At 41.1% G+C, this 21,251-nt stretch overlaps 2 protein-coding genes across 2 annotated transcripts; one reads left to right on the top strand and one right to left on the bottom strand.

Annotated features, from left to right (window-relative positions):
• The first annotated feature begins 653 nt into the window (after positions 1–653).
• LOC140044085 (uncharacterized) lies at positions 654–1,649 on the top strand. Its single transcript, XM_072088565.1, has 3 exons — positions 654–891; positions 1,094–1,376; positions 1,577–1,649. The coding sequence occupies exons 1-3, from the start codon at positions 654–656 to the stop codon at positions 1,647–1,649; spliced, it is 594 nt and encodes a 197-aa protein (XP_071944666.1).
• A 9,470-nt stretch (positions 1,650–11,119) lies between these two features.
• On the bottom strand, positions 11,120–13,317 carry LOC140044084 (uncharacterized). Its single transcript, XM_072088564.1, has 2 exons — positions 11,624–13,317; positions 11,120–11,137 (listed from the first exon to the last, which is right to left on the bottom strand). Exons 1-2 carry the CDS (start codon positions 13,205–13,207, stop codon positions 11,120–11,122), a joined length of 1,602 nt encoding a protein of 533 aa, XP_071944665.1. The 5' UTR covers positions 13,208–13,317.
• Positions 13,318–21,251: the final 7,934 nt, after the last annotated feature.

Raw genomic sequence — 21,251 nt, 5'->3', positions numbered from 1 at the left:
CAAAAAGAATAAATGTTGGAAACAGTATGTAAAGGCAAAGAGAAAACAAAAAGTATGTGTGTCAGCAAAATGGTCGAAGTTTGTCCAAGTAAGAAATCAAACAGTAGATCTGATTCGATGTAGTAAATCTGACTTCGAAAATAAAATAGCAATTGAGATCAAATCTATTGAAAAGTCTTTTTGGAGGTATCTCAGTTCTCAGATCAATATAAAGTCTGGTATACCCAACTTAACTGATAGTAATGGAAGGCATGTGTCTGATGACAAGGATAAGGCTGAGTTGCTAAACACGTTTTTTAGTAGTGTATTTGTCGATGAAAATTTTTCGAATGTACCGGCTGTTGATGACATTTCAGAGGATTTTTTTTATCTCAAGTTGACTTTCCTTGTGACGAAATCTTAAATATTTTATCAACGTTGAATATTACTAAAACAGCTGGACCTGATGGTATTCACCCACGCATCTTAGTCGAACTAAAGGATATCATTTGCTACCCCCTACATATTATTTTTACGAAATTGTTTCAAGAAGAAGCCGTCCCTAATAGTTGGAAACGGGCTACAGTGGTACCGATTTTTAAAAAAGGAGTGAAGTCTGACCCAAGCAACTAGACTATAGACCTGTGAGTTTAACTTCAGTAGTTGGTAAAATTATGGAGAGAATTATCAGGAAGGAATTATTGGACTTTCTTGAACATCACTCACTTATTTGTTATGAGCAATTTGGTTTCCGGCAAGGTCGTTCCTGTGCTTTACAATTACTTGATGTTCTTGAAAACTGGTTTTCTTATTTTGATAATCAGGATTGTTTTGATTGTATCTACCTTGACTACAAGAAGGCTTTCGATAGTGTGCCTCATCATAGACTCCTTCTGAAAATGAGTGCATTGGGTATTTGAGGTAAACTTCTAAAACTGGTTTCAAGAATTTCTTAACGATAGACAACAACGGGTTAGTGTCAATGGATGTGTTTCAGATTGGGCTGATGTTCGTAGTGGTATCCCGCAAGGAAGCGTCGTTGGACCTGTTCTTTTCATTATGTTTATAAATGATTTACCTTCTGTTATTTCTTCCTCTGTACGTATGTTTGCAGATGATACTAAATTGTATAGAGTAGTTAACACTGTGAATGATGCTCAAGTTCTACAAGAAGATTTAGAGAAAGCATGTGACTGGTCTGACAAATGGCAATTACCTTTTAACGAGGGTAAGTGCAAAGTAATGCACTTTGGGAAGAAAAACAACAAACATCTGTATGCCATGCGTGGTTTCTTATTGAATGAAGTTGATCATGAAAAAGACCTCGGTGTTACTATTGACTCTAAACTTGTTTTTAATGTACATGTGGCAGATGTAGCAATGAGAGCAAATCGGAAGTTGGGCATGGTATATCGGGCTTTCAAGTTTTTAAATATGGATGGGTTTCTTCGTTTATATAAAGCTATTATTCGTCCGACCTTGGAATACTGCAACGTTGTTTTTAACTCGCTACATTGTAAGGAGGAAGACCTATTGGAAAAAGTCCAAGAACGTGCCACCAAGCTTATATTTTCAATTCGTCATTTACCTTATTCAGAAAGGCTGAAAATTCTCAGCCTACCTACTCTCGCATACAGAAGGCAAAGAGCTCATTTGATACAGATTTTTAAAATGTTACATGGAGTGGATAGTATTTCTGCTGATTCTTTTTTTGAACGTGATGAAGATGTTAGAACACGTGGTCATTCTTTTAAATTAAAATTTAAGTTCTCACGCACAAATTGGATGAGGGACTCATTTGGTCGAAAAGCTATTATATTATGGAATTCGTTATCGGAGGATGTAGTAGCTTCAAGATCAACCAATCAATTTAAGTCCGGGCTTGAACGGGCATGGTCCAACCACCCGCTTAAATTTGCGCCATATTTAAGAGTTGATGTAATTATCAAGAGGAGCTTATAGGCATAGCCTAGCCTCGACTCCGGACCCAGCATTGCTGTAAGTAAGTAATCACTCTCTCGCTGATCTATCTCTCTCTCGCTGATCTATCTCTCTCTCTCGCTTATCTATCTCTCTTTCGCTGATCTATCTCTCTCTGGCTGATCTATCTCTCTCTCGCTGATCTATCTCTCTCTCGCTGATCTATCTCTCTCTCTCGCTGAAATATCTCTCTCTCTCTCTCTCTCTCTCTCGCTGATCTATCTCTCTCTCTCTCTCTCGCTGATCTATCTCTCTCTCTCTCTTTCGCTGATCTATCTATCTATCTCTCTCTCGCTGATCTATTTCTCTCTCGCTGATCTATCTCTCTCTCTCACTGATCTATCTCTCTCTCTCGCTGATCTATCTCTCTCGCGCTGATCTATCTCTCTCTCGCTGATCTACCTCTCTCTCGCTGATCTATCTCTCTCGCTGATCTATCTCTCTCTCGCTGATCTATCTCTCTCTCGCTGATCCATCTCTCTCTCGCTGATCTATCTCTCTCTCGCTGATCTTCTCTCTCGCTGATCTATCTCTCTCTCGCTGATCTATCTCTCTCTCTCGCTGATCTATCTCTCTCTCGCTGATCTATCTATCTCTCTCTCGCTGATCTATCTATTTCTCTCTCGCTGATCTATCTCTCCCTCGCTGATCTATCCCTCTTTCGCCGATCTATCTCTCTCTCAATGATCTATCTCTCTCTCGCTGATCTCTCTCTCTCTCGCTGATCTATCTCTCTCTCGCTGATCTCTCTCTCTCTCTCGCTGATCTATCTCTCTCTCGCTGATCTATCTCTCTCTCTCTCTCTCTCTCGCTGATCTATCTCTCTCTCTCTCTCTCTCTCTCTCTGATCTATCTCTCTCTCTCTCTCGCTGATCTATCTCTCTCTTGCTGATCTATCTCTCTCTCGCTGATCTATCTCTCTCTCGCTGATCTATCTCTCTCTCTAGCTGATCTATCTCTCTCTCGCTGATCTATCTCTCTCTCTCGCTGATATATCTCTCTCTCTTCCAGATCTATCTCTCTCTCACTGATCTATCTCTCTCTCGGTCGCCTGATCTATCTCTCTCTCTCGCTGATTTATCCCTCTCTCGCTGATCTATCTCTCTCTCGCTGATCTATCTCTCTCTCGCTGATCTATCTCACTCTCGCTGATCTATCTCTCTCTCGCTGATCTATCTCTCTCTCTCGCTTATCTATCTCTCTTTTGCTGATCTATCTCTCTTTGGCTGATCTATCTCTCTCTCGCTGATCTATCTCTCTCTCGCTGATCTATCTCTCTCTCTCGCTGAAATATCTCTCTCTCTCTTTCTCTCTCTCTCTCGCTGATCTATCTCTCTCTCTCTCGCTGATCTATCTCTCTCTCTCTCGCTGATCTATCTATCTCTCTCCCGCTGATCTATTTCTCTCTCGCTGATCTATCTCTCTCTCTCACTGATCTATCTCTCTCTCTCGCTGATCTATCTCTCTCGCGCTGATCTATCTCTCTCTCGCTGATCTACCTCTCTCTCGCTGATCTATCTCTCTCGCTGATCTATCTCTCTCTCGCTGATCTATCTCTCTCTCGCTGATCCATCTCTCTCTCGCTGATCTATCTCTCTCTCGCTGATCTTCTCTCTCGCTGATCTATCTCTCTCTCGCTGATCTATCTCTCTCTCTCGCTGATCTATCTCTCTCTCTCTCTCGCTGATCTATCTCTCTCTCGCTGATCTATCTCTCTCTCGCTGATCTATCTCTCTCTCTCGCTGATCTATCTCTCTCTCGCTGATCTATCTCTCTCTCTCCCGCTGATCTATCTCTCTCGCTGATCTATCTCTCTCTTTCGCTGATCTATCTTTCTCTCGCTGATCTATCTCTCTCTCGCTGATCTATCTCTCTCTCGCTGATCTATCTATCTCTCTCGCTGATCTATCTCTCTCTCGCTGATCTATCTCTCTCTCGCTGATCTATCTCTCTCTCGCTGATCTATCTCTCTCTCTCTGATCTATCTCTCTCTCTCGCTGATCTATCTCTCTCTCACTGATATATCTCTCTCTCTCTCGCTGATCTATCTCTCTCTCGCTGATCTATCTCTCTCTCGCTGATCTATCTCTCTCTTGCTGATCTATCTATCTCTCTATCGCTGATATATCTCTATCTCTCGCTGATCTATCTCTCTCGCTGATCTATCTCTCTCTCGCTGATCTATCTCTCTCTCGCTGATCTATCTCTCTATCGCTGATCTATCTATCTCTCTCTCGCTGATCTATCTATCTCTCTCTCGCTGATCTATCTCTCTCGCTGATCTATCTCTCTCTCGCTGATCTATCTCTCTCTCGCTGATCTATCTCTCTCTCTCGCTGATCTATCTCTCTCTCGCTGATCTATCTCTCTCTCTCCCGCTGATCTATCTCTCTCGCTGATCTATCTCTCTCTCTCTCGCTGATCTATCTCTCTCTCGCTGATCTATCTATCTATCTGTCACTGATATATCTCTCTGTCTCTGATCTATCTATCTCTCTGTCGCTGATCTATCTCTCTTTCTCGCTGATCTATCTTTCTCTCGCTGATCTATCTCTCTCTCTCGCTGATCTATCTGTCTTGCTGATCTATCTCTCTCTCGCTGATCTATCTCACTCTCGCTGATTTATCTCACTCTCGCTGATGTATCTCTCTCTCGCTGATCTATCTCTCTCTCTCGCTGATCTATCTCTCTATCGCTGATCTATCTATCTCTCTCTCGCTGATCTATCTATCTCTCTCTCGCTGATCTATCTATCTCTCTCTCTCGCTAATATATCTCTCTCTCGCTGATCTTTCTCTCTCTCGCTGACCTATCTCTCTCTCTCGCTGATCTATCTCTCTCTCGCTGATCTATCTCTCTCTCGCTGATCTATCTCTCTCTCGCTGATCTATCTCTCTCTCTCTTGCTGATCTATCTCTCTCTCGCTGATCTATCTCTCTCTCGCTGATCTATCTCTCTCTCGCTGATCTATCTCTCTCTCTCGCTGATCTATCCCTCTCTCGCTGATCTATCTCTCTCTCGCTGATCTATGTCACTCTCGCTGATCTATCTCTCTCTCCCTGATCTATCTCTCTCTCTCGCTGATCTATCTCTCTCTCGCTGATCTATCTCTCTCTCGCTGATCTATCTCTGTCGCTGATCTATCTCTCTCTTTCGCTGATCTATCTCTCTCTCGCTGATCTATCTCTCTCTCTCGCTGATCTATCCCTCTCTCGCTGATCTATCTCTCTCTCTCGCTGATCTATCTCTCTCTCGCTGATCTATCTCTCTCGCTGATCTATCTCTCTATCGCTGATCTATCTATCTCTCTGTCGCTGATCTATCTCTCTCTCGCTGATCTATCTATCTCTCTCTCGCTGATCTATAAATCTCTCTTACGCTGATCTATATATCTTTCTCTCACTGATCTATCTCTCTCTCGCTGATCTATCTCTTTCCCGCAATTACGGCTCTTTCGGACATGTAATATCTGGTAACCACCGGTAAACAACGGTAAATAGCCACAAATGTACACATATAAATGTAAAAAGTAAATTTAATAATAATCTTTGACAAACAATTCTTCCTTCTATAATCCAAACCCCACCTAAAAAAAACCTACAAAAAAACCCAAGCAATTCTCAACCAATGATACAGTATCCCTATTCCCACACAATTTATACACTTTCCCAAATTCCCAATCCTTCCAGACAAAATATCGACAATCTTCTTATTGTCAGATATAAATCCCAGAAACCCCCCTTCCAAATACAATAATATCACAAGATGAATAATACAATAATAAATGTCCACAATATCGTTCCTTCTTGCCTTTTCTCCTACGCTGACACAAAACAAATTCGAAAGATAAAAGTTAAAACGATTCCGCAACTAAACAACTCCTCTGCTCCCGTTCTGCTTGTATTCCCAATTATACTTTTTCTCAACCTGCAACTATCTTCTGACATATACATAAATGAAATATAAAGTTAAAAATGTTTCTTGAGGTCCTTCTGCACTGCAATCCGCTCCCCGATCAATTATTTCTTTCTCCTTTTCCACGTAACATAATATCAGTATCAATAAAGTCAGTCTTCGATACTTTCAACAAAAGCTTTCTTTAAAAGCAATTAATTCTGCTACTTCCAACAGTTATTATTCGATTTATTAACTTCATGTATCTCACTTTATTTCATTTCTGCTCCAGCTCTAGATCACCATAATTATTTCCAACTCACAATTTATTAACTTCATGTATATCACCTTATTTCGTTTCTGCTTCAGCTCTATATCACCATAATTATTTCCAACTCACAAGTTACTAACTTCATGTAGATCACCTTATTTCCTTTCCGCTTCAGCTCTATATCACCATACTCCTTTCCAACCCACAATTTATTAACTTCATATATACCACTTTACTTCCTTTCTGCTTCAACATAACATAACCCTCCTTCTCTGTCTCCTCTCAATTTTCATCCCCTTCTCAAACTTCCCTCAATTGCCCACATACCACCACCTTATCCTTCTCAACCAATCAGCAACTCACACACCAACTCAACTCTTACACCTCTCCTCCAATCAGCAACCTCCACACACTCCTTCTCTGCACACTAACACTCTGCTCCACTGGCTTCAAACAATAGTTTCCTAAAACAAAAGAAAGGTTCAAATAATGAAAACAAAAGGAAAAGTAAGAATAACTTGCACAATAAATACGAAACTTATGTCACTTGTGACATTTACTCCCCTCTAAAAGAAATATGTACCAACATTTTCTCTAAATATATTTACACTCGACTTAGATAATCAGCTCCTACATTTTCACTGCCTTTAATCGCCTCTATTCGGAACTTGTACGGTTGTAGAGCCAGGGCCCATCTCATAATTCGCCCATTGGACAATTTCGCTCGCTGCATAAACACAAGCGGCTGGTGATCAGTCTCCAACGTAAAGTTTCGTCCATATAAATAAGATTCAAACTTTCGTACACTCCAGACAATGGCTAAACATTCTTTTTCCATCACTGAATATGCTTTTTCTCGAGGAAGCAGTTTCTTGCTAGCGTACGCCACGGGAAACTTCACGTCACCATACTGCTGCATTAGAACCGCTCCCACTCCACATTCGGACGCATCTGTTCTCAAAATAAAATCTTTGTTTAAATTGGGAAGGCATAAAATTGGAGTACTATTTAATTTTCCCTTAAGTTTAACAAACGCACTTTCCTGGGCCTTCTCCCAACATATTCGGTTAGGTTCCCGATTCTTCGTTTTGTCGGTTAATGGACAAGCAATTACAGAGTAATTAGGAATGAACTTCCTATAGTAGTTGGTCATCCCAAGGAATGACCGGAGTTGTTTCTTCGTTTCTGGCTGTTTGGCTGACAGGATGCTTTGCACCTTCTCCACCCTAGGTTGAACCTGTCCTTTCCCTACCACATGGCCAAGAAACTCGATTGTTTCATAACCAATGAAACATTTGCTCGGTCGAGCAGTTAGGTTGGCCCTGCGGAGACGTCCAAACAATTCAGACAAACATTTCATATGTTGATCCCAAGAAGCTGTGTGAATTAGAATGTCATCAATATAATTAAGTGTATTATCCATTCCTTTGAGTAATTTTCTCATGATACGACTGAAAGTAGCTGGTGCATTGACTAAGCCGAACGGCATGACATTAAATTGAAACAAACCATCTGGTGTTAGGAAGGATGTTAAAGGTTTTGACGCTTCATCCATGGGAACTTGCCAATACCCTTTACTTAAATCTATCTTAGTAAAATAATGATCGTGGGCCAACCTTGTGAACAGTTCCTCTTGGTCCGGGATCGGTTCGGCGTCAAAAACTGTAACCTGATTAAGTTTCCGAAAGTCCACGCAGAATCGATTTGACCCATCCGGTTTCTTTACCAATACTATTGGTGATGCAAACGGTGCCCCTGAAGGCTCCACTACACCCAGATTTAACATCATATTTACCTCATCCTTAATGGTACCTCGCAACGCATGTGGAAGTGGATAGGGCTTGGAACGGATTATATCCTCAGTTTCCAACTTGATTTCATGCTGCCCAAGTGTAGTCTTCCCCGGTAAATCCGTCAATACATCTTTGTAGTTTCCGATGAGTCGGTGCACCTCATGCTTTAGGGTATCATCCAGGCTTTCGTTGATGTGAATGTCGGCTGTTGTTTCTTTTGCTAGTAAAGGGTGGAGCTGCAAAAGATTCTCATTAGATAGATGATAATTTTGGTTACTTGTAAATGTTTCATTAGGTTCGCATTCAATAACAGCGGTGCTAGCTAATTCAAGGATACCTGAAGGCTCGGATACCTCCAGAGCAGCACTAATGTCTGCGGTTCGCTCATAATACCTTTTCAAGAGATTGGCGTGAAATATTTTGAATTTCCCATTAATGTCAATTTGGTAGTCTAGATACCCAAATTTCTTTACAACCTTAAAAGGACCTTTCCATTGAAGCAACAGTTTGTTTTTGTCTGTGGGTAGTAAAAGTAGTACCTTATCCCCAACCTCAAATTCCCGGGACTTACTCTTTTTGTCATAATATTGTTTATACCTGACCTTTGATTTTTGTAGATTCTTCTGAGCCATCTGACAGGTTTCATGTAATCGTTCCCGTAAATCCATAACGTACTGGTAGGTGGTTTTTGTTTCTGGTGTTTCAATTTCTTCGGTCCACAATTCCCTTAGGATGGACATGGGTCCTCGGACGGTACGGCCATATAAGAGTTCAAAAGGAGAAAAACCTAAACTTTCTTGTGAAGATTCCCTAACAGCAAACAGTAGTGGGTCAATGTATCGATCCCAATCAGTAGGCCTTTCGGCACACATACGTTTCAGCATTTGTTTGAGTGTTCCATTGAACCGTTCGACCAAACCATTACAAGCTGGGTGATATGGAGATGTCATTACCTGACGTATAGACAACAACTTACTAACTTGCTTCATGACTTCCGATGTAAATTGTGATCCCCTATCGGTAAGCATTTCTTTCGGGATACCAAGTCTAGAGAAAACACCAACCAAGGCCTCAGCAACCCGTTCAGCTTCAATACTTGGTAGAGGCACTGCCTCGGGATAACGAGTAGCAAAATCTATTATTGTGAGTATATAACGATTACGACCTTTAGACATGGGGAAAATGGGACCAACTATATCAACGGCAATCCGTTCAAACGGCACCTCGATCAAAGGCATGCTTCCTAGAGGCACTTTCGTAACTCTACCTTTTTGTACAGTTCTCTGACAAATGTCACAGGATCGACAATATCGAGTAATATCCGCAGTGAACCCAGGCCACCAAAAAGTTGTCAACACTTTATCCGTCGTCTTTTTGACCCCTTGGTGTCCTCCTAATAAGGTTTCATGGGCTTGGCGCATTACCTGGCGTCGATAGTCAGCTGGCACTACCAGTTGGGTAAACTTATCCCCGTGTTCAATATTAGGAGAGGAAAATTGCCTATATAATAGGTCTTTATGATAAATAAACCTAGACGTGGCTTGTTTGTTACTCACAGTTCACATTCATTTAGACTAGACAAAAAGTAGTGAGCCCTCTAGCGGTCATTTGTGATTTCTGAGATTCATCGAAGCGCGACAACATCACCCGGAAATGATGTGAATTTAAAATTTTAATAGGGGTTAAACTCTTTTAACCAATTGAAAGCCTTAAATTATAGTTCCTTATGAATAATTCATGAGAATAATTAAAGCAAGGGTTGAAGAAGCATGTGACTTGGTTTTTGGAACAGGATAGCAGTTATGATCGTGTCAGGTAATCATTGAATTTGCTCTTCTTTTTGTTAGATTTTATACGGTTTTTATCAATAATAATATTGTACATTTTTACGAGACCATAAAAAAATTCCTCAATTTTTTAGTAAACGAGTGACTAAATAAAAAGTTACTATGTAATGTAAATATTCGTTTGACAAAAAATGGGCATGTTGATATTTTCAGGTATTTTTTAAATGGCGATTGAAATAGGTAAACAAATCACATGTATAACGGTGGTTTGTGCGAAGCTGGGCCTAGCCTTGATGGTCCAACTCGTACTGCGTGTTAATCAATGCGTATAAGATACACACGTAGTCGTTTAGGCCAATTTTTTTACATGTTTATTTATTAATATTAGGCCCCATTCTCATTTATTTTAATTAATGTACTGAATGTACCACACTTTACAACTCTATATAAATTAGATTTTGTACTTGTATTAAATTCAAACGTTTTATGGGATTTAAAACATTAAGCTAGGCCTTGTAGTAGGCCTAGGACCACATGCTAGGTTTTTCAGCCTAATTTATCATGCAGTATACCTCTAGCCCATCTTTCAAATACATATTTAAATTAACATACTTTTTATATTTCTATATTTTTTATAGGATCTGACTCCAGAAAACATTTGCATCACTTGAAAGCGGCTATTTATGGACAGCATGTTGACATTCAAAAAAATTTGACCAGCTCTTATTAATTAAATGTCTTTTAAATTAAAGGTTTTCATTATAATGAAATGTACGGTGACAGAAATTTAAATGATTCTCATAATTGAGGTTTCTCATAGATTTAATATTGAAGGTAAATAAATAAAGCTGTTTGTTATTCTTGCCTTTAGAAATAAACATGTTGTTAGTACTATATTATTAGGCCTAGGCCATTATACAAATTAAAACTAAAAAATACAGTAATCATATTTAAGGCCTACTCACAGTACCTTACTTGATTTGATTTTTTTCAAATATTTAATTGATGAAATAAATGAGTTTGACTTTTCAATTAGTTGCCATTTTATTAGTTTCTGTGTGTTTTTATTTATATTCTTAAAACAATTGTATACAAAAACTTTAAAGTATTGCGCAGAAGTGATCAAATTATAGTAGGCCTATTTGTATGTTATTGTCACTTAAAATTATGCAGTTAAAGTATTTGATTTTAGGGTGACAGAAACGGTTAGGCAAGAAAAGAAATAAATTTGGGAATTTTGTTATGCGGTAAAAACAATTAAACATAATTTACCCGTAATGCATGTAAATGTAGAAAACATTTGCTTATGTTAGCGCGACCGAAACTCGCTACTGGGAATAGAGCCTGCAAAAGCGACGCGTACACACCTACTCGGGCACCGGTGGAGCGCGATCGATAGTAAATATACCCGATTTCAAATGATCATAAAATTCTTTTAAAAAATATCAACATTTTGATTTTTTGAGGATTAAAAGTAAAGATATTGAAATTTAACATAATATTTACAAATATGTATTTAAAAATTCGGAAACAATTTTAGCGTGATATTAAAACAAACTTTTTAGAGTTCCGCGATTTCCTACGCAGGATTTGTTTGTTTTCATTGTTAATGGGCGAATGTTACCTAAACTAGAATCGTTATAAATCTTTTAAATTTGTATTATAAGTAATTTCTTTAGTATTCTTAGTAACATCGAATGTCTCTAATTAACTAGCAGTTATTTATACTAACTATTGTTCAATAATAAGCGTGTATGAAGTGAAAATCTATAGTAATAATGTTCTTAGTCAGTTCGTCTCGCTCGCGTGAAGTCTTCGGGTTTCTCAATACAATTCTCAGCGGTAAAGATAGGCTCGCGCTAATGTTTAAATCAAAAGCGCTCTCAAAACACTTTTTGTCCAAAATTCGCAATATGACGTGAGTGTGAGTTGTAGTTTGCTTCTCTGCAAGATCCTTGAATTTTGCAAGGCTGACATCTTGTTGCTGAGCGGTCTTCATAGTTACCGCTGTGATGATTTGCTGGTGTATTTCTGTAGTTTTAAGTGTTCTGAATGGTTTATCCATATTGTTAGCTTGAGACCGGGTGACAACAGAACATCCTTGAAGATTCCGCTCTGTCCATGTGGGATCTGGGTTTCCTGGTGCTCGTACTCCTGCAATATTACCTAATATCAAGTCATAAATAGGGTTATTCATACATAGTGCATACGTATTTCCTGAAAAAAATGGTGTATTAACCTGTATTAATGCAACCGGTAGGTTGCGGACCGTGCCGTCAATCAGCACACAGGTTTTCTCCTTACCAGTAAGTTGTTCGGCTGATACCAGATCTTTCTTTACAACCACCCCACTACAGCCACTGTCACGAAGAACAGAAACGCAGCGTGACCCGACACAGCCTGTATAAACGGGCATTTTACTAATTGAATTATTTAGAGCCGCTGTCATAATTGGAAGACAGTGCCCACATTGAAGAGTGACCCTATCACCATCATTATTGATACAACATTGATTTAAAGATTCTGACATTTTTGTAACCATACTGGCACCCACATCGGGAATTTCTTCTTTGGCTTTACATTCGTGTTGTTTTGTACATTTTTGGCAATCAGACTCTTTTTGTGGTGAAGTAGACAACCCAGCACAACTGTTGGCGTCCTGTCTACAATTTCTGGCAATATGTCCTGTTTTTAAGCATCGGTAACATTTTGGAGGAGAGTTTGGTTTATACATAGTTGAAACTCTGCAATTTCTAGCTAAGTGACCTACACGATGGCATATAAAACAAGTTGGACTACGGAAACTAGAAGGGCTTTGTGCTGAGGATGTACTGGGAACATTAATAGAGGAAAGTTGAGGGGAATTCGGCTCCTTTTGTTTAAACTCTATTGGTTTACCAAATAACCCCCCACGGGCTTCCAAATATTGTTCAGCAATTTCAGCCATCGCTTGTATCGTTTTCGGTTGACGTTCCCTTAGGAACAGGGCAAGGTCCTTCCCACACCCATCAGTAAATTGCTCTCGCAGCAATAAATCTTTTAACCCTTGAAAGGTTTTCTCCCCCTCTGCTAGGTCAATCCACCTATCCAGATAATTGCTTAACCTTGCAGCGAACTGCAGTCCGCTTTCCCCGTGTTCGGGCTTGGCTGTTCGTAACTTATGTCGAAATCCATCGGCGGTTAACTGAAACCGTTTTAGAAGAGCCAATTTCAACAGTTTGTAATCATTAGCTTCAGCTGAAGACAACCTGGAATAAACTTCGAGAGCTTTCCCAGTTAGTAGGGCACTTAAGTTAACCGGCCACTCACTTTCTTTCCACTCCTGACTAGTCGCATACCGTTCAAACCTTTTCAGATAGGCATCTAGGTCATCTGTTCGGTCATGGAAAGGGGGTAATTTAGGTTTACTGGCCTTAACCCGTGACTCAGGATTGGGTAATACTCTACCACCTGGCCGTGCCCGATTCTTTTCTTGCTCTAATTGGATTTCTAACCTTCGCATTTCTATGAGATAGGCCTGATTTTCAGCTTCTTTCACTCTTTCATTTACTCTCTCTTTTTCTTCACTCGCTCTTTTTCTCTCTGCTTCGTCCCTCTCTAGCACCTCTCTTCTCTCTCTCTCTTCCTTCTCTAGTACCTCTCTTCTCTCTCTCTCTTCCTTGTCTCTGTTTCGCTCTTTTTCTTCTCTCTCTCAGTTTCTTTCTTCTCTCTCCCGGTTTCTTTCTTCTCTCTCTAGTGCTCTCTCTTCTCTCTCTCTGGCAGCTTCCTCTCTCTTTTCCACAAACTCTCTTAATTCCACTCCATCTAACCCCAACGCTTTTCCTGCGTCAACAATTTTAGTGAGATCCATTTCTTAAGAAAAAAAAATATATATATATATGTATAAGTATCCAATATAAGTATACAGTATGTCAATAATATGACAAATAGACAATCCAATCAATTACGTACAATTGTTTCATCTACCGATGTTCACGCTAGGTTACAAAGTTTCCCGGACGAGCCCCCATAAATGTCACACAGCCGCAATTACGGCTCTTTCGGACATGTAATATCTGGTAACCACCGGTAAACAACGGTAAATAGCCACAACTGTACACATATAAATGTAAAAAGTAAATTTAATAATAATCTTTGACAAACAATTCTTCCTTCTATAATCCAAACCCCACCTAAAAAAAACCCACAAAAAAACCCAAGCAATTCTCAACCAATGATACAGTATCCCTATTCCCACACAATTTATACACTTTCCCAAATTCCCAATCCTTCCAGACAAAATATCGACAATCTTCTTATTGTCAGATATAAATCCCAGAAACCCCCCTTCCAAATACAATAATATCACAAGATGAATAATACAATAATAAATGTCCACAATATCGTTCCTTCTTGCCTTTTCTCCTACGCTGACACAAAACAAATTCGAAAGATAAAAGTTAAAACGATTCCGCAACTAAACAACTCCTCTGCTCCCGTTCTGCTTGTATTCCCAATTATACTTCTTCTCAACCTGCAACTATCTTCTGACATATACATACATGAAATATAAAGTTAAAAATGTTTCTTGAGGTCCTTCTGCACTGCAATCCGCTCCCCGATCAATTATTTCTTTCTCCTTTTCCACGTAACATAATATCAGTATCAATAAAGTCAGTCTTCGATACTTTCAACAAAAGCTTTCTTTAAAAGCAATTAATTCTGCTACTTCCAACAGTTATTCGATTTATTAACTTCATGTATCTCACTTTATTTCATTTCTGCTCAAGCTCTAGATCACCATAATTATTTCCAACTCACAATTTATTAACTTCATGTATATCACCTTATTTCGTTTCTGCTTCAGCTCTATATCACCATAATTATTTCCAACTCACAAGTTACTAACTTCATGTAGATCACCTTATTTCCTTTCCGCTTCAGCTCTATATCACCATACTCCTTTCCAACCCACAATTTATTAACTTCATATATACCACTTTACTTCCTTTCTGCTTCAACATAACATAACCCTCCTTCTCTGTCTCCTCTCAATTTTCATCCCCTTCTCAAACTTCCCTCAATTGCCTACATACCACCACCTTATCCTTCTCAACCAATCAGCAACTCACACACCAACTCAACTCTTACACCTCTCCTCCAATCAGCAACCTCCACACACTCCTTCTCTGCACACTAACACTCTGCTCCACTGGCTTCAAAAAATAGTTTCCTAAAACAAAAGAAAGGTTCAAATAATGAAAACAAAAGGAAAAGTAAGAATAACTTGCACAATAAATACGAAACTTATGTCACTTGTGACACTCTCGCTGATCTATCTCTCTCTCTCGCTGATCTATCCCTCTCTCGCTGATCTATCTCTCTCTCGCTGATCTATGTCACTCTCGCTGATCTATCTCTCTCTCCCTGATCTATCTCTCTCTCTCGCTGATCTATCTCTCTCTCGCTGATCTATCTCTCTCTCGCTGATCTATCTCTGTCGCTGATCTATCTCTCTCTCTCGCTGATCTATCTCTCTCTCGCTGATCTATCTCTCTCTCTCGCTGATCTATCCCTCTCTCGCTGATCTATCTCTCTCTCTCGCTGATCTATCTCTCTCTCGCTGATCTATCTCTCTCGCTGATCTATCTCTCTATCGCTGATCTATCTATCTCTCTGTCGCTGATCTATCTCTCTCTCGCTGATCTATCTATCTCTCTCTCGCTGATCTATAAATCTCTCTTACGCTGATCTATATATCTCTCTCTCGCTGATTTATCTCTCTCTCGCTGATCTATCTCTTTCTCGCTGATCTATCTCTTTCTCGCTGATCTATCTCTCTCTCTCGCTGATCTATCTTTCTCTCGTTGATCTATCTCTCTCTCGCTGATCTATCTCTCTCTCGCTGATCTATCTATCTCTCTCGCTGATCTATCTCTCTCTCGCTGATCTATCTCTCTCTCGCTGATCTATCTCTGTCTCTCTGATCTATCTCTCTCTCTCGCTGATCTATCTCTCTCTCGCTGATATATCTCTCTCTCTCTTGCTGATCTATCTCTCTCTCGCTTATCTATCTCTCTCTCGCTGATCTATCTCTCTCTTGCTGATCTATCTTTCTCTCTATCGCTGATATATCTCTATCTCTCGCTGATCTATCTCTCTCGCTGATCTATCTCTCTCTCGCTGATCTATCTCTCTCTCGCTGATCTATCTCTCTATCGCTGATCTATCTATCTCTCTCTCGCTGATCTATCTATCTCTCTCTCGCTGATCTATCTCTCTCGCTGATCTATCTCTCTCTCGCTGATCTATCTCTCTCTCGCTGATCTATCTTTCTCTCTCTCGCTGATCTATCTCTCTCTCGCTGATCTATCTCTCTCTCGCTGATCCATCTCTCTCTCTCTTGCTGATCTATCTCTCTCTCGCTGATCTATCTCTCTTTCTCTCGCTGATCTATCCCTCTCTCGCTGATCTATCTCTCTCTCGCTGATCTATCTCTCTCTCGCTGATCTAACTCACTCTCGCTGATCTATCTCTCTCTCCCTGATCTATTTCTCTCTCTCTCTCTCGCTGATCTATCTCTCTCTCGCTGATCTATCTCTCTCTCTCGCTGATCTATCTATCTCTCTCTCGCTGATCTATCTATCTCTCTCTTTCGCTGATCTATCTATCTCTCTCTCGCTGATATATCTCTCTCTCGCTGATCTATCTATCTCTCTCTCGCTGATCTATCTCTCTCTCTCGCTGATCTATCTCTCTCTTGCTGATCTATCTCTCTCTCGCTGATCTATCTCTCTCTCGCTGATCTATCTCTCTCGCTGATCTATCTCTCTCTCGCTGATCTATCTCTCTCTCGCTGATCTATCTCTCTCTCGCTGATCTATCTCTCTCTCTCGCTGGTCTATCTCTCTCTCGCTGATCTATCTCTCTCTCTCGCTGATCAATCTCTCTCTCATGATCTATCTCTTTCTCGCTGATCTATCTCTCTCGCTGATCTATCTCTCTCTCTCGCTGATCTATCTCTCTCTCGCTGATGATCTATCTATCTATCTATCTGTCACTGATATATCTCTCTGTCGCTGATCTATCTATCTCTCTGTCGCTGATCAATCTCTCTCTCTCGCTGATCTATCTTTCTCTCGCTGATCTATCTCTCTCTCTCTCGCTGATCTATCTCTCTCTCTCTCGCTGATCTATCTCTCTCGCTGATCTATCTCTCTCGCTGATCTATCTCTCTCTCGCTGATCTATCTCACTCTCGCTAATCTATCTCACTCTCGCTGATGTATCTCTCTCTCGCTGATCTATCTCTCTCTCTCGCTGATCTATCTCTCTATCGCTGATCTATCTATCTCTCTCTCGCTGATCTATCTTTCTCTCGCTGATCTATCTATCTCTCTCTCGCTGATCTATCTCTCTCTCGCTGGTCTATCTCTCTTCCTCTGATCTATCTCTCTCTCGCTGATCTATCTCTCTCTCGCTGATCTATCTCTCTGTCGCTGATCTATCTGTCTCTCGCTGATCTATCTCTCTCTTTCTCACTGATCTATCTCTCTCTCGCTGATCTATCTCTCTCTCTCGCTGATCTATCTCTCTCGCTGATCTATCTCTCTCTCTCTCTCGCTGATCTATCTCTCTCTCGCTGATCTATCTATCTATCTGTCACTGATATATCTCTCTGTCTCTGATCTATCTATCTCTCTGTCGCTGATCTATCTCTCTCTCTCGCTGATCTATCTTTCTCTCGCTGATCTATCTCTCTCTCTCGCTGATCTATCTGTCTTGCTGATCTATCTCTCTCTCGCTGATCTATCTCACTCTCGCTGATCTATCTCATTCTCGCTGATGTATCTCTCTCTCGCTGATCTATCTCTCTCTCTCGCTGATCTATCTCTCTATCGCTGATCTATCTATCTCTCTCTCGCTGATCTATCTCTCTCTCGCTGATCTATCTTTCTCTCGCTGATCTATCTCTCTCTCTCTCGCTTATCTATCTATCTCTCTCTCTCTCTCGCTGATCTATCTCTCTCTCGCTGATCTCCCTCTCTCTCGCTGATCTATCTCTCTCTCGCTGATCTATCTCTCTCTCTCGCTGATCTATCTCTCTCTCGCTGATCTATCTCTCTCTCGCTGATCTATCTCTCTCTCGCTGATCTATCTCTCTCTCTCTTGCTGATCTATCTCTCTCTCGCTGATCTATCTCTCTCTCGCTGATCTATCTCTCTCTCGCTGATCTATCTCTCTCGCTGATCTATCTCTCTCTCGCTGATCTATCTCTCTCTCGCTGATCTATCTCTCTCTCGCTGATCTATCTCTCTCTCTCACTGATCTATCTCTCTCTCGCTGATCTACCTCTCTCTCGCTGATCTATCTCTCTCTCGCTGATCTATCTCTCTCTCGCTGATCTATCTCTCTCTCGCTGATCTATCTCTCTCTCACTGATCTATCTCTCTCTCTCACTGATCTATCTCTCTCTCGCTGATCTATCTCTCTCTCTGTCGCTGATCTATCTCTCTCTCGATGATGATCTATCTTTCTATCTGTCACTGATATATCTCTCTGTCGCTGATCTATCTATCTCTCTTTCGCTGATCTATCTCTCTCTCTCGCTGATCTATCTTTCTCTCGCTGATCTATCTCTCTCTCTCTCTCGCTGATCTATCTCTCTCTCTCTCGCTGATCTATCTCTCTCGCTGATCTATCTCTCTCTCGCTGATCTATCTCACTCTCGCTAATCTATCTCACTCTCGCTGATGTATCTCTCTCTCGCTGATATATCTCTCTCTCTCGCTGATCTATCTCTCTATCGCTGATCTATCTATCTCTCTGTCGCTGATCTATCTCTCTCTCGCTGATCTATCTATCTCTCTCTCTCGCTGATCTATCTCTCTCTCGCTGATCTATCTATCTCTCTCTCGCTGATCTATCTCTCTCTCGCTGGTCTATCTCTCTCTCTCTCTGATCTATCTCTCTCTCGCTGATCTATCTTTCTCTCGCTGATCTATCTCTCTGTCGCTGATCTATCTCTCTCTCGCTGATCTATATCTCTCTCTCACTGATCTATCTCTCTCTCGCTGATCTATCTCTCTCGCTTATCTATCTCTCTCTCTCTCTCTCTCTCTCGCTGATCTATCTCTCTCTCGCTGATCTATCTATCTATCTGTCACTGATATATCTCTCTGTCTCTGATCTATCTATCTCTCTGTCGCTGATCTATTTCTCTCTCTCGCTGATCTATCTTTCTCTCGCTGATCTATCTCTCTCTCTCTCGCTGATCTATCTGTCTTGCTGATCTATCTCTCTTTCGCTGATCTATCTCACTCTCGCTGATCTATCTCATTCTCGCTTATGTATCTCTCTCTCGCTGATCTATCTCTCTCTCTCGCTGATCTATCTCTCTATCGCTGATCTATCTATCTCTCTCTCGCTGATCTATCTATCTCTCTCTCGCTGATCTATCTATCTCTTTCTCTCGCTGATCTATCTCTCTCTCGCTGATCTATCTCTCTCTCGCTGATCTATCTCTCTCTCGCTGATCTATCTCTCTCTCTCGCTGATCTATCTCTCTCTCGCTGATCTATCTCTCTCTCGCTGATCTATCTCTCTCTCTCACTGATCTATCTCTCTCTCGCTGATCTATCTCTCTCGCTGATCTATCTTTCTCTCTCTCTCGCTGATCTATCTCTCTCTCGCTGATCTATCTATCTATCTGTCACTGATATATCTCTCTGTCTCTGATCTATCTATCTCTCTGTCGCTGATCTATTTCTCTCTCTCGCTGATCTATCTTTCTCTCGCTGATCTATCTCTCTATCTCGCTGATCTATCTGTCTTGCTGATCTATCTCTCTTTCGCTGATCTATCTCACTCTCGCTGATCTATCTCATTCTCGCTGATGTATCTCTCTCTCGCTGATCTATCTCTCTCTCTCGCTGATCTATCTCTCTATCGCTGATCTATCTATCTCTCTCTCGCTGATCTATCTATCTCTCTCTCGCTGATCTATCTATCTCTTTCTCTCGCTGATCTATCTCTCTCTCGCTGATCTATCTCTCTCTCGCTGATCTATCTCTCTCTCGCTGATCTATCTCTCTCTCTCGCTGATCTATCTCTCTCTCGCTGATCTATCTCTCTCTCGCTGATCTATCTCTCTCTCTCTTGCTGATCTATCTCTCTCTCGCTGATCTATCTCTCTCTCTCGCTGATCTATCTATCTCTCTGTCGCTGATCTATCTCTCTCTCGCTGATCTATCTATCTCTCTCTCGCTGATCTATAAATCTCTCTTACGCTGATCTATATATCTCTCTCTCGCTGATCTATCTCTCTCTCGCTGATCTATCTCTCTCTCGCTGATCTATCTCTTTCTCGCTGATCTATCTCTCTCTCTCGCTGATCTATCTTTCTCTCGTTGATCTATCTCTCTCTCGCTGATCTATCTCTCTCTCGCTGATCTATCTATCTCTCTCGCTGATCTATCTCTCTCTCGCTGATCTATCTCTCTCTCTCGCTGATCTATCTCTCTCTCGCTGATCTATCTCTCTCTCTCTGATCTATCTCTCTCTCTCGCTGATCTATCTCTCTCTCGCTGATATATCTCTCTCTCTCTCGCTGATCTATCTCTCTCTCGCTGATCTATCTCTCTCTCGCTGATCTATCTCTCTCTTGCTGATCTATCTTTCTCTCTATCGCTGATATATCTCTATCTCTCGCTGATCTATCTCTCTCGCTGATCTATCTCTCTCTCGCTGATCTATCTCTCTCTCGCTGATCTATCTCTCTATCGCTGATCTATCTATCTCTCTCTCTCTCGCTGATCTATCTATCTCTCTCTCGCTGATCTATCTCTCTCGCTGATCTATCTCTCTCTCGCTGATCTATCTCTCTCTCTCTCGCTGATCTATCTCTCTCTCGCTGATCTATCTCTTTCTCGCTGATCCATCTCTCTCTCTCTTGCTGATCTATCTCTCTCTCGCTGATCTATCTCTCTCTCTCTCGCTGATCTATCCCTCTCTCGCTGATCTATCTCTCTCTCGCTGATCTATCTCTCTCTCGCTGATCTAACTCACTCTCGCTGATCTATCTCTCTCTCCCTGATCTATCTCTCTCTCTCTCTCTCTCGCTGATCTATCTCTCTCTCGCTGATCTATCTCTCTCTCGCTGATCTATCTATCTCTCTCTCGCTGATCTATCTATCTCTCTCTTTCGCTGATCTATCTATCTCTCTCTCGCTGATATATCTCTCTCTCGCTGATCTATCTATCTCTCTCTCGCTGATCTATCTCTCTCTCTCTCGCTGATCTATCTCTCTCTTGCTGATCTATCTCTCTCTCGCTGATCTATCTCTCTCTCGCTGATCTATCTCTCTCGCTGATCTATCTCTCTCTCGCTGATCTATCTCTCTCTCGCTGATCTATCTCTCTCTCGCTGGTCTATCTCTCTCTTGCTGATCTATCTCTCTCTCGCTGATCTATCTCTCTCTCGCTGATCTATCTCTCTCTCTCGCTGATCAATCTCTCTCTCATGATCTATCTCTCTCTCGCTGATCTATCTCTCTCGCTGATCTATCT

The sequence above is a fragment of the Antedon mediterranea genome, chromosome 3 (assembly GCF_964355755.1).
Source record: "Antedon mediterranea chromosome 3, ecAntMedi1.1, whole genome shotgun sequence".
Lineage (NCBI taxonomy): Eukaryota > Metazoa > Echinodermata > Crinoidea > Comatulida > Antedonidae > Antedon > Antedon mediterranea.
Note: the sequence above shows the minus strand (reverse complement) of the source record. Positions and strands in the feature narration are given on the sequence as shown.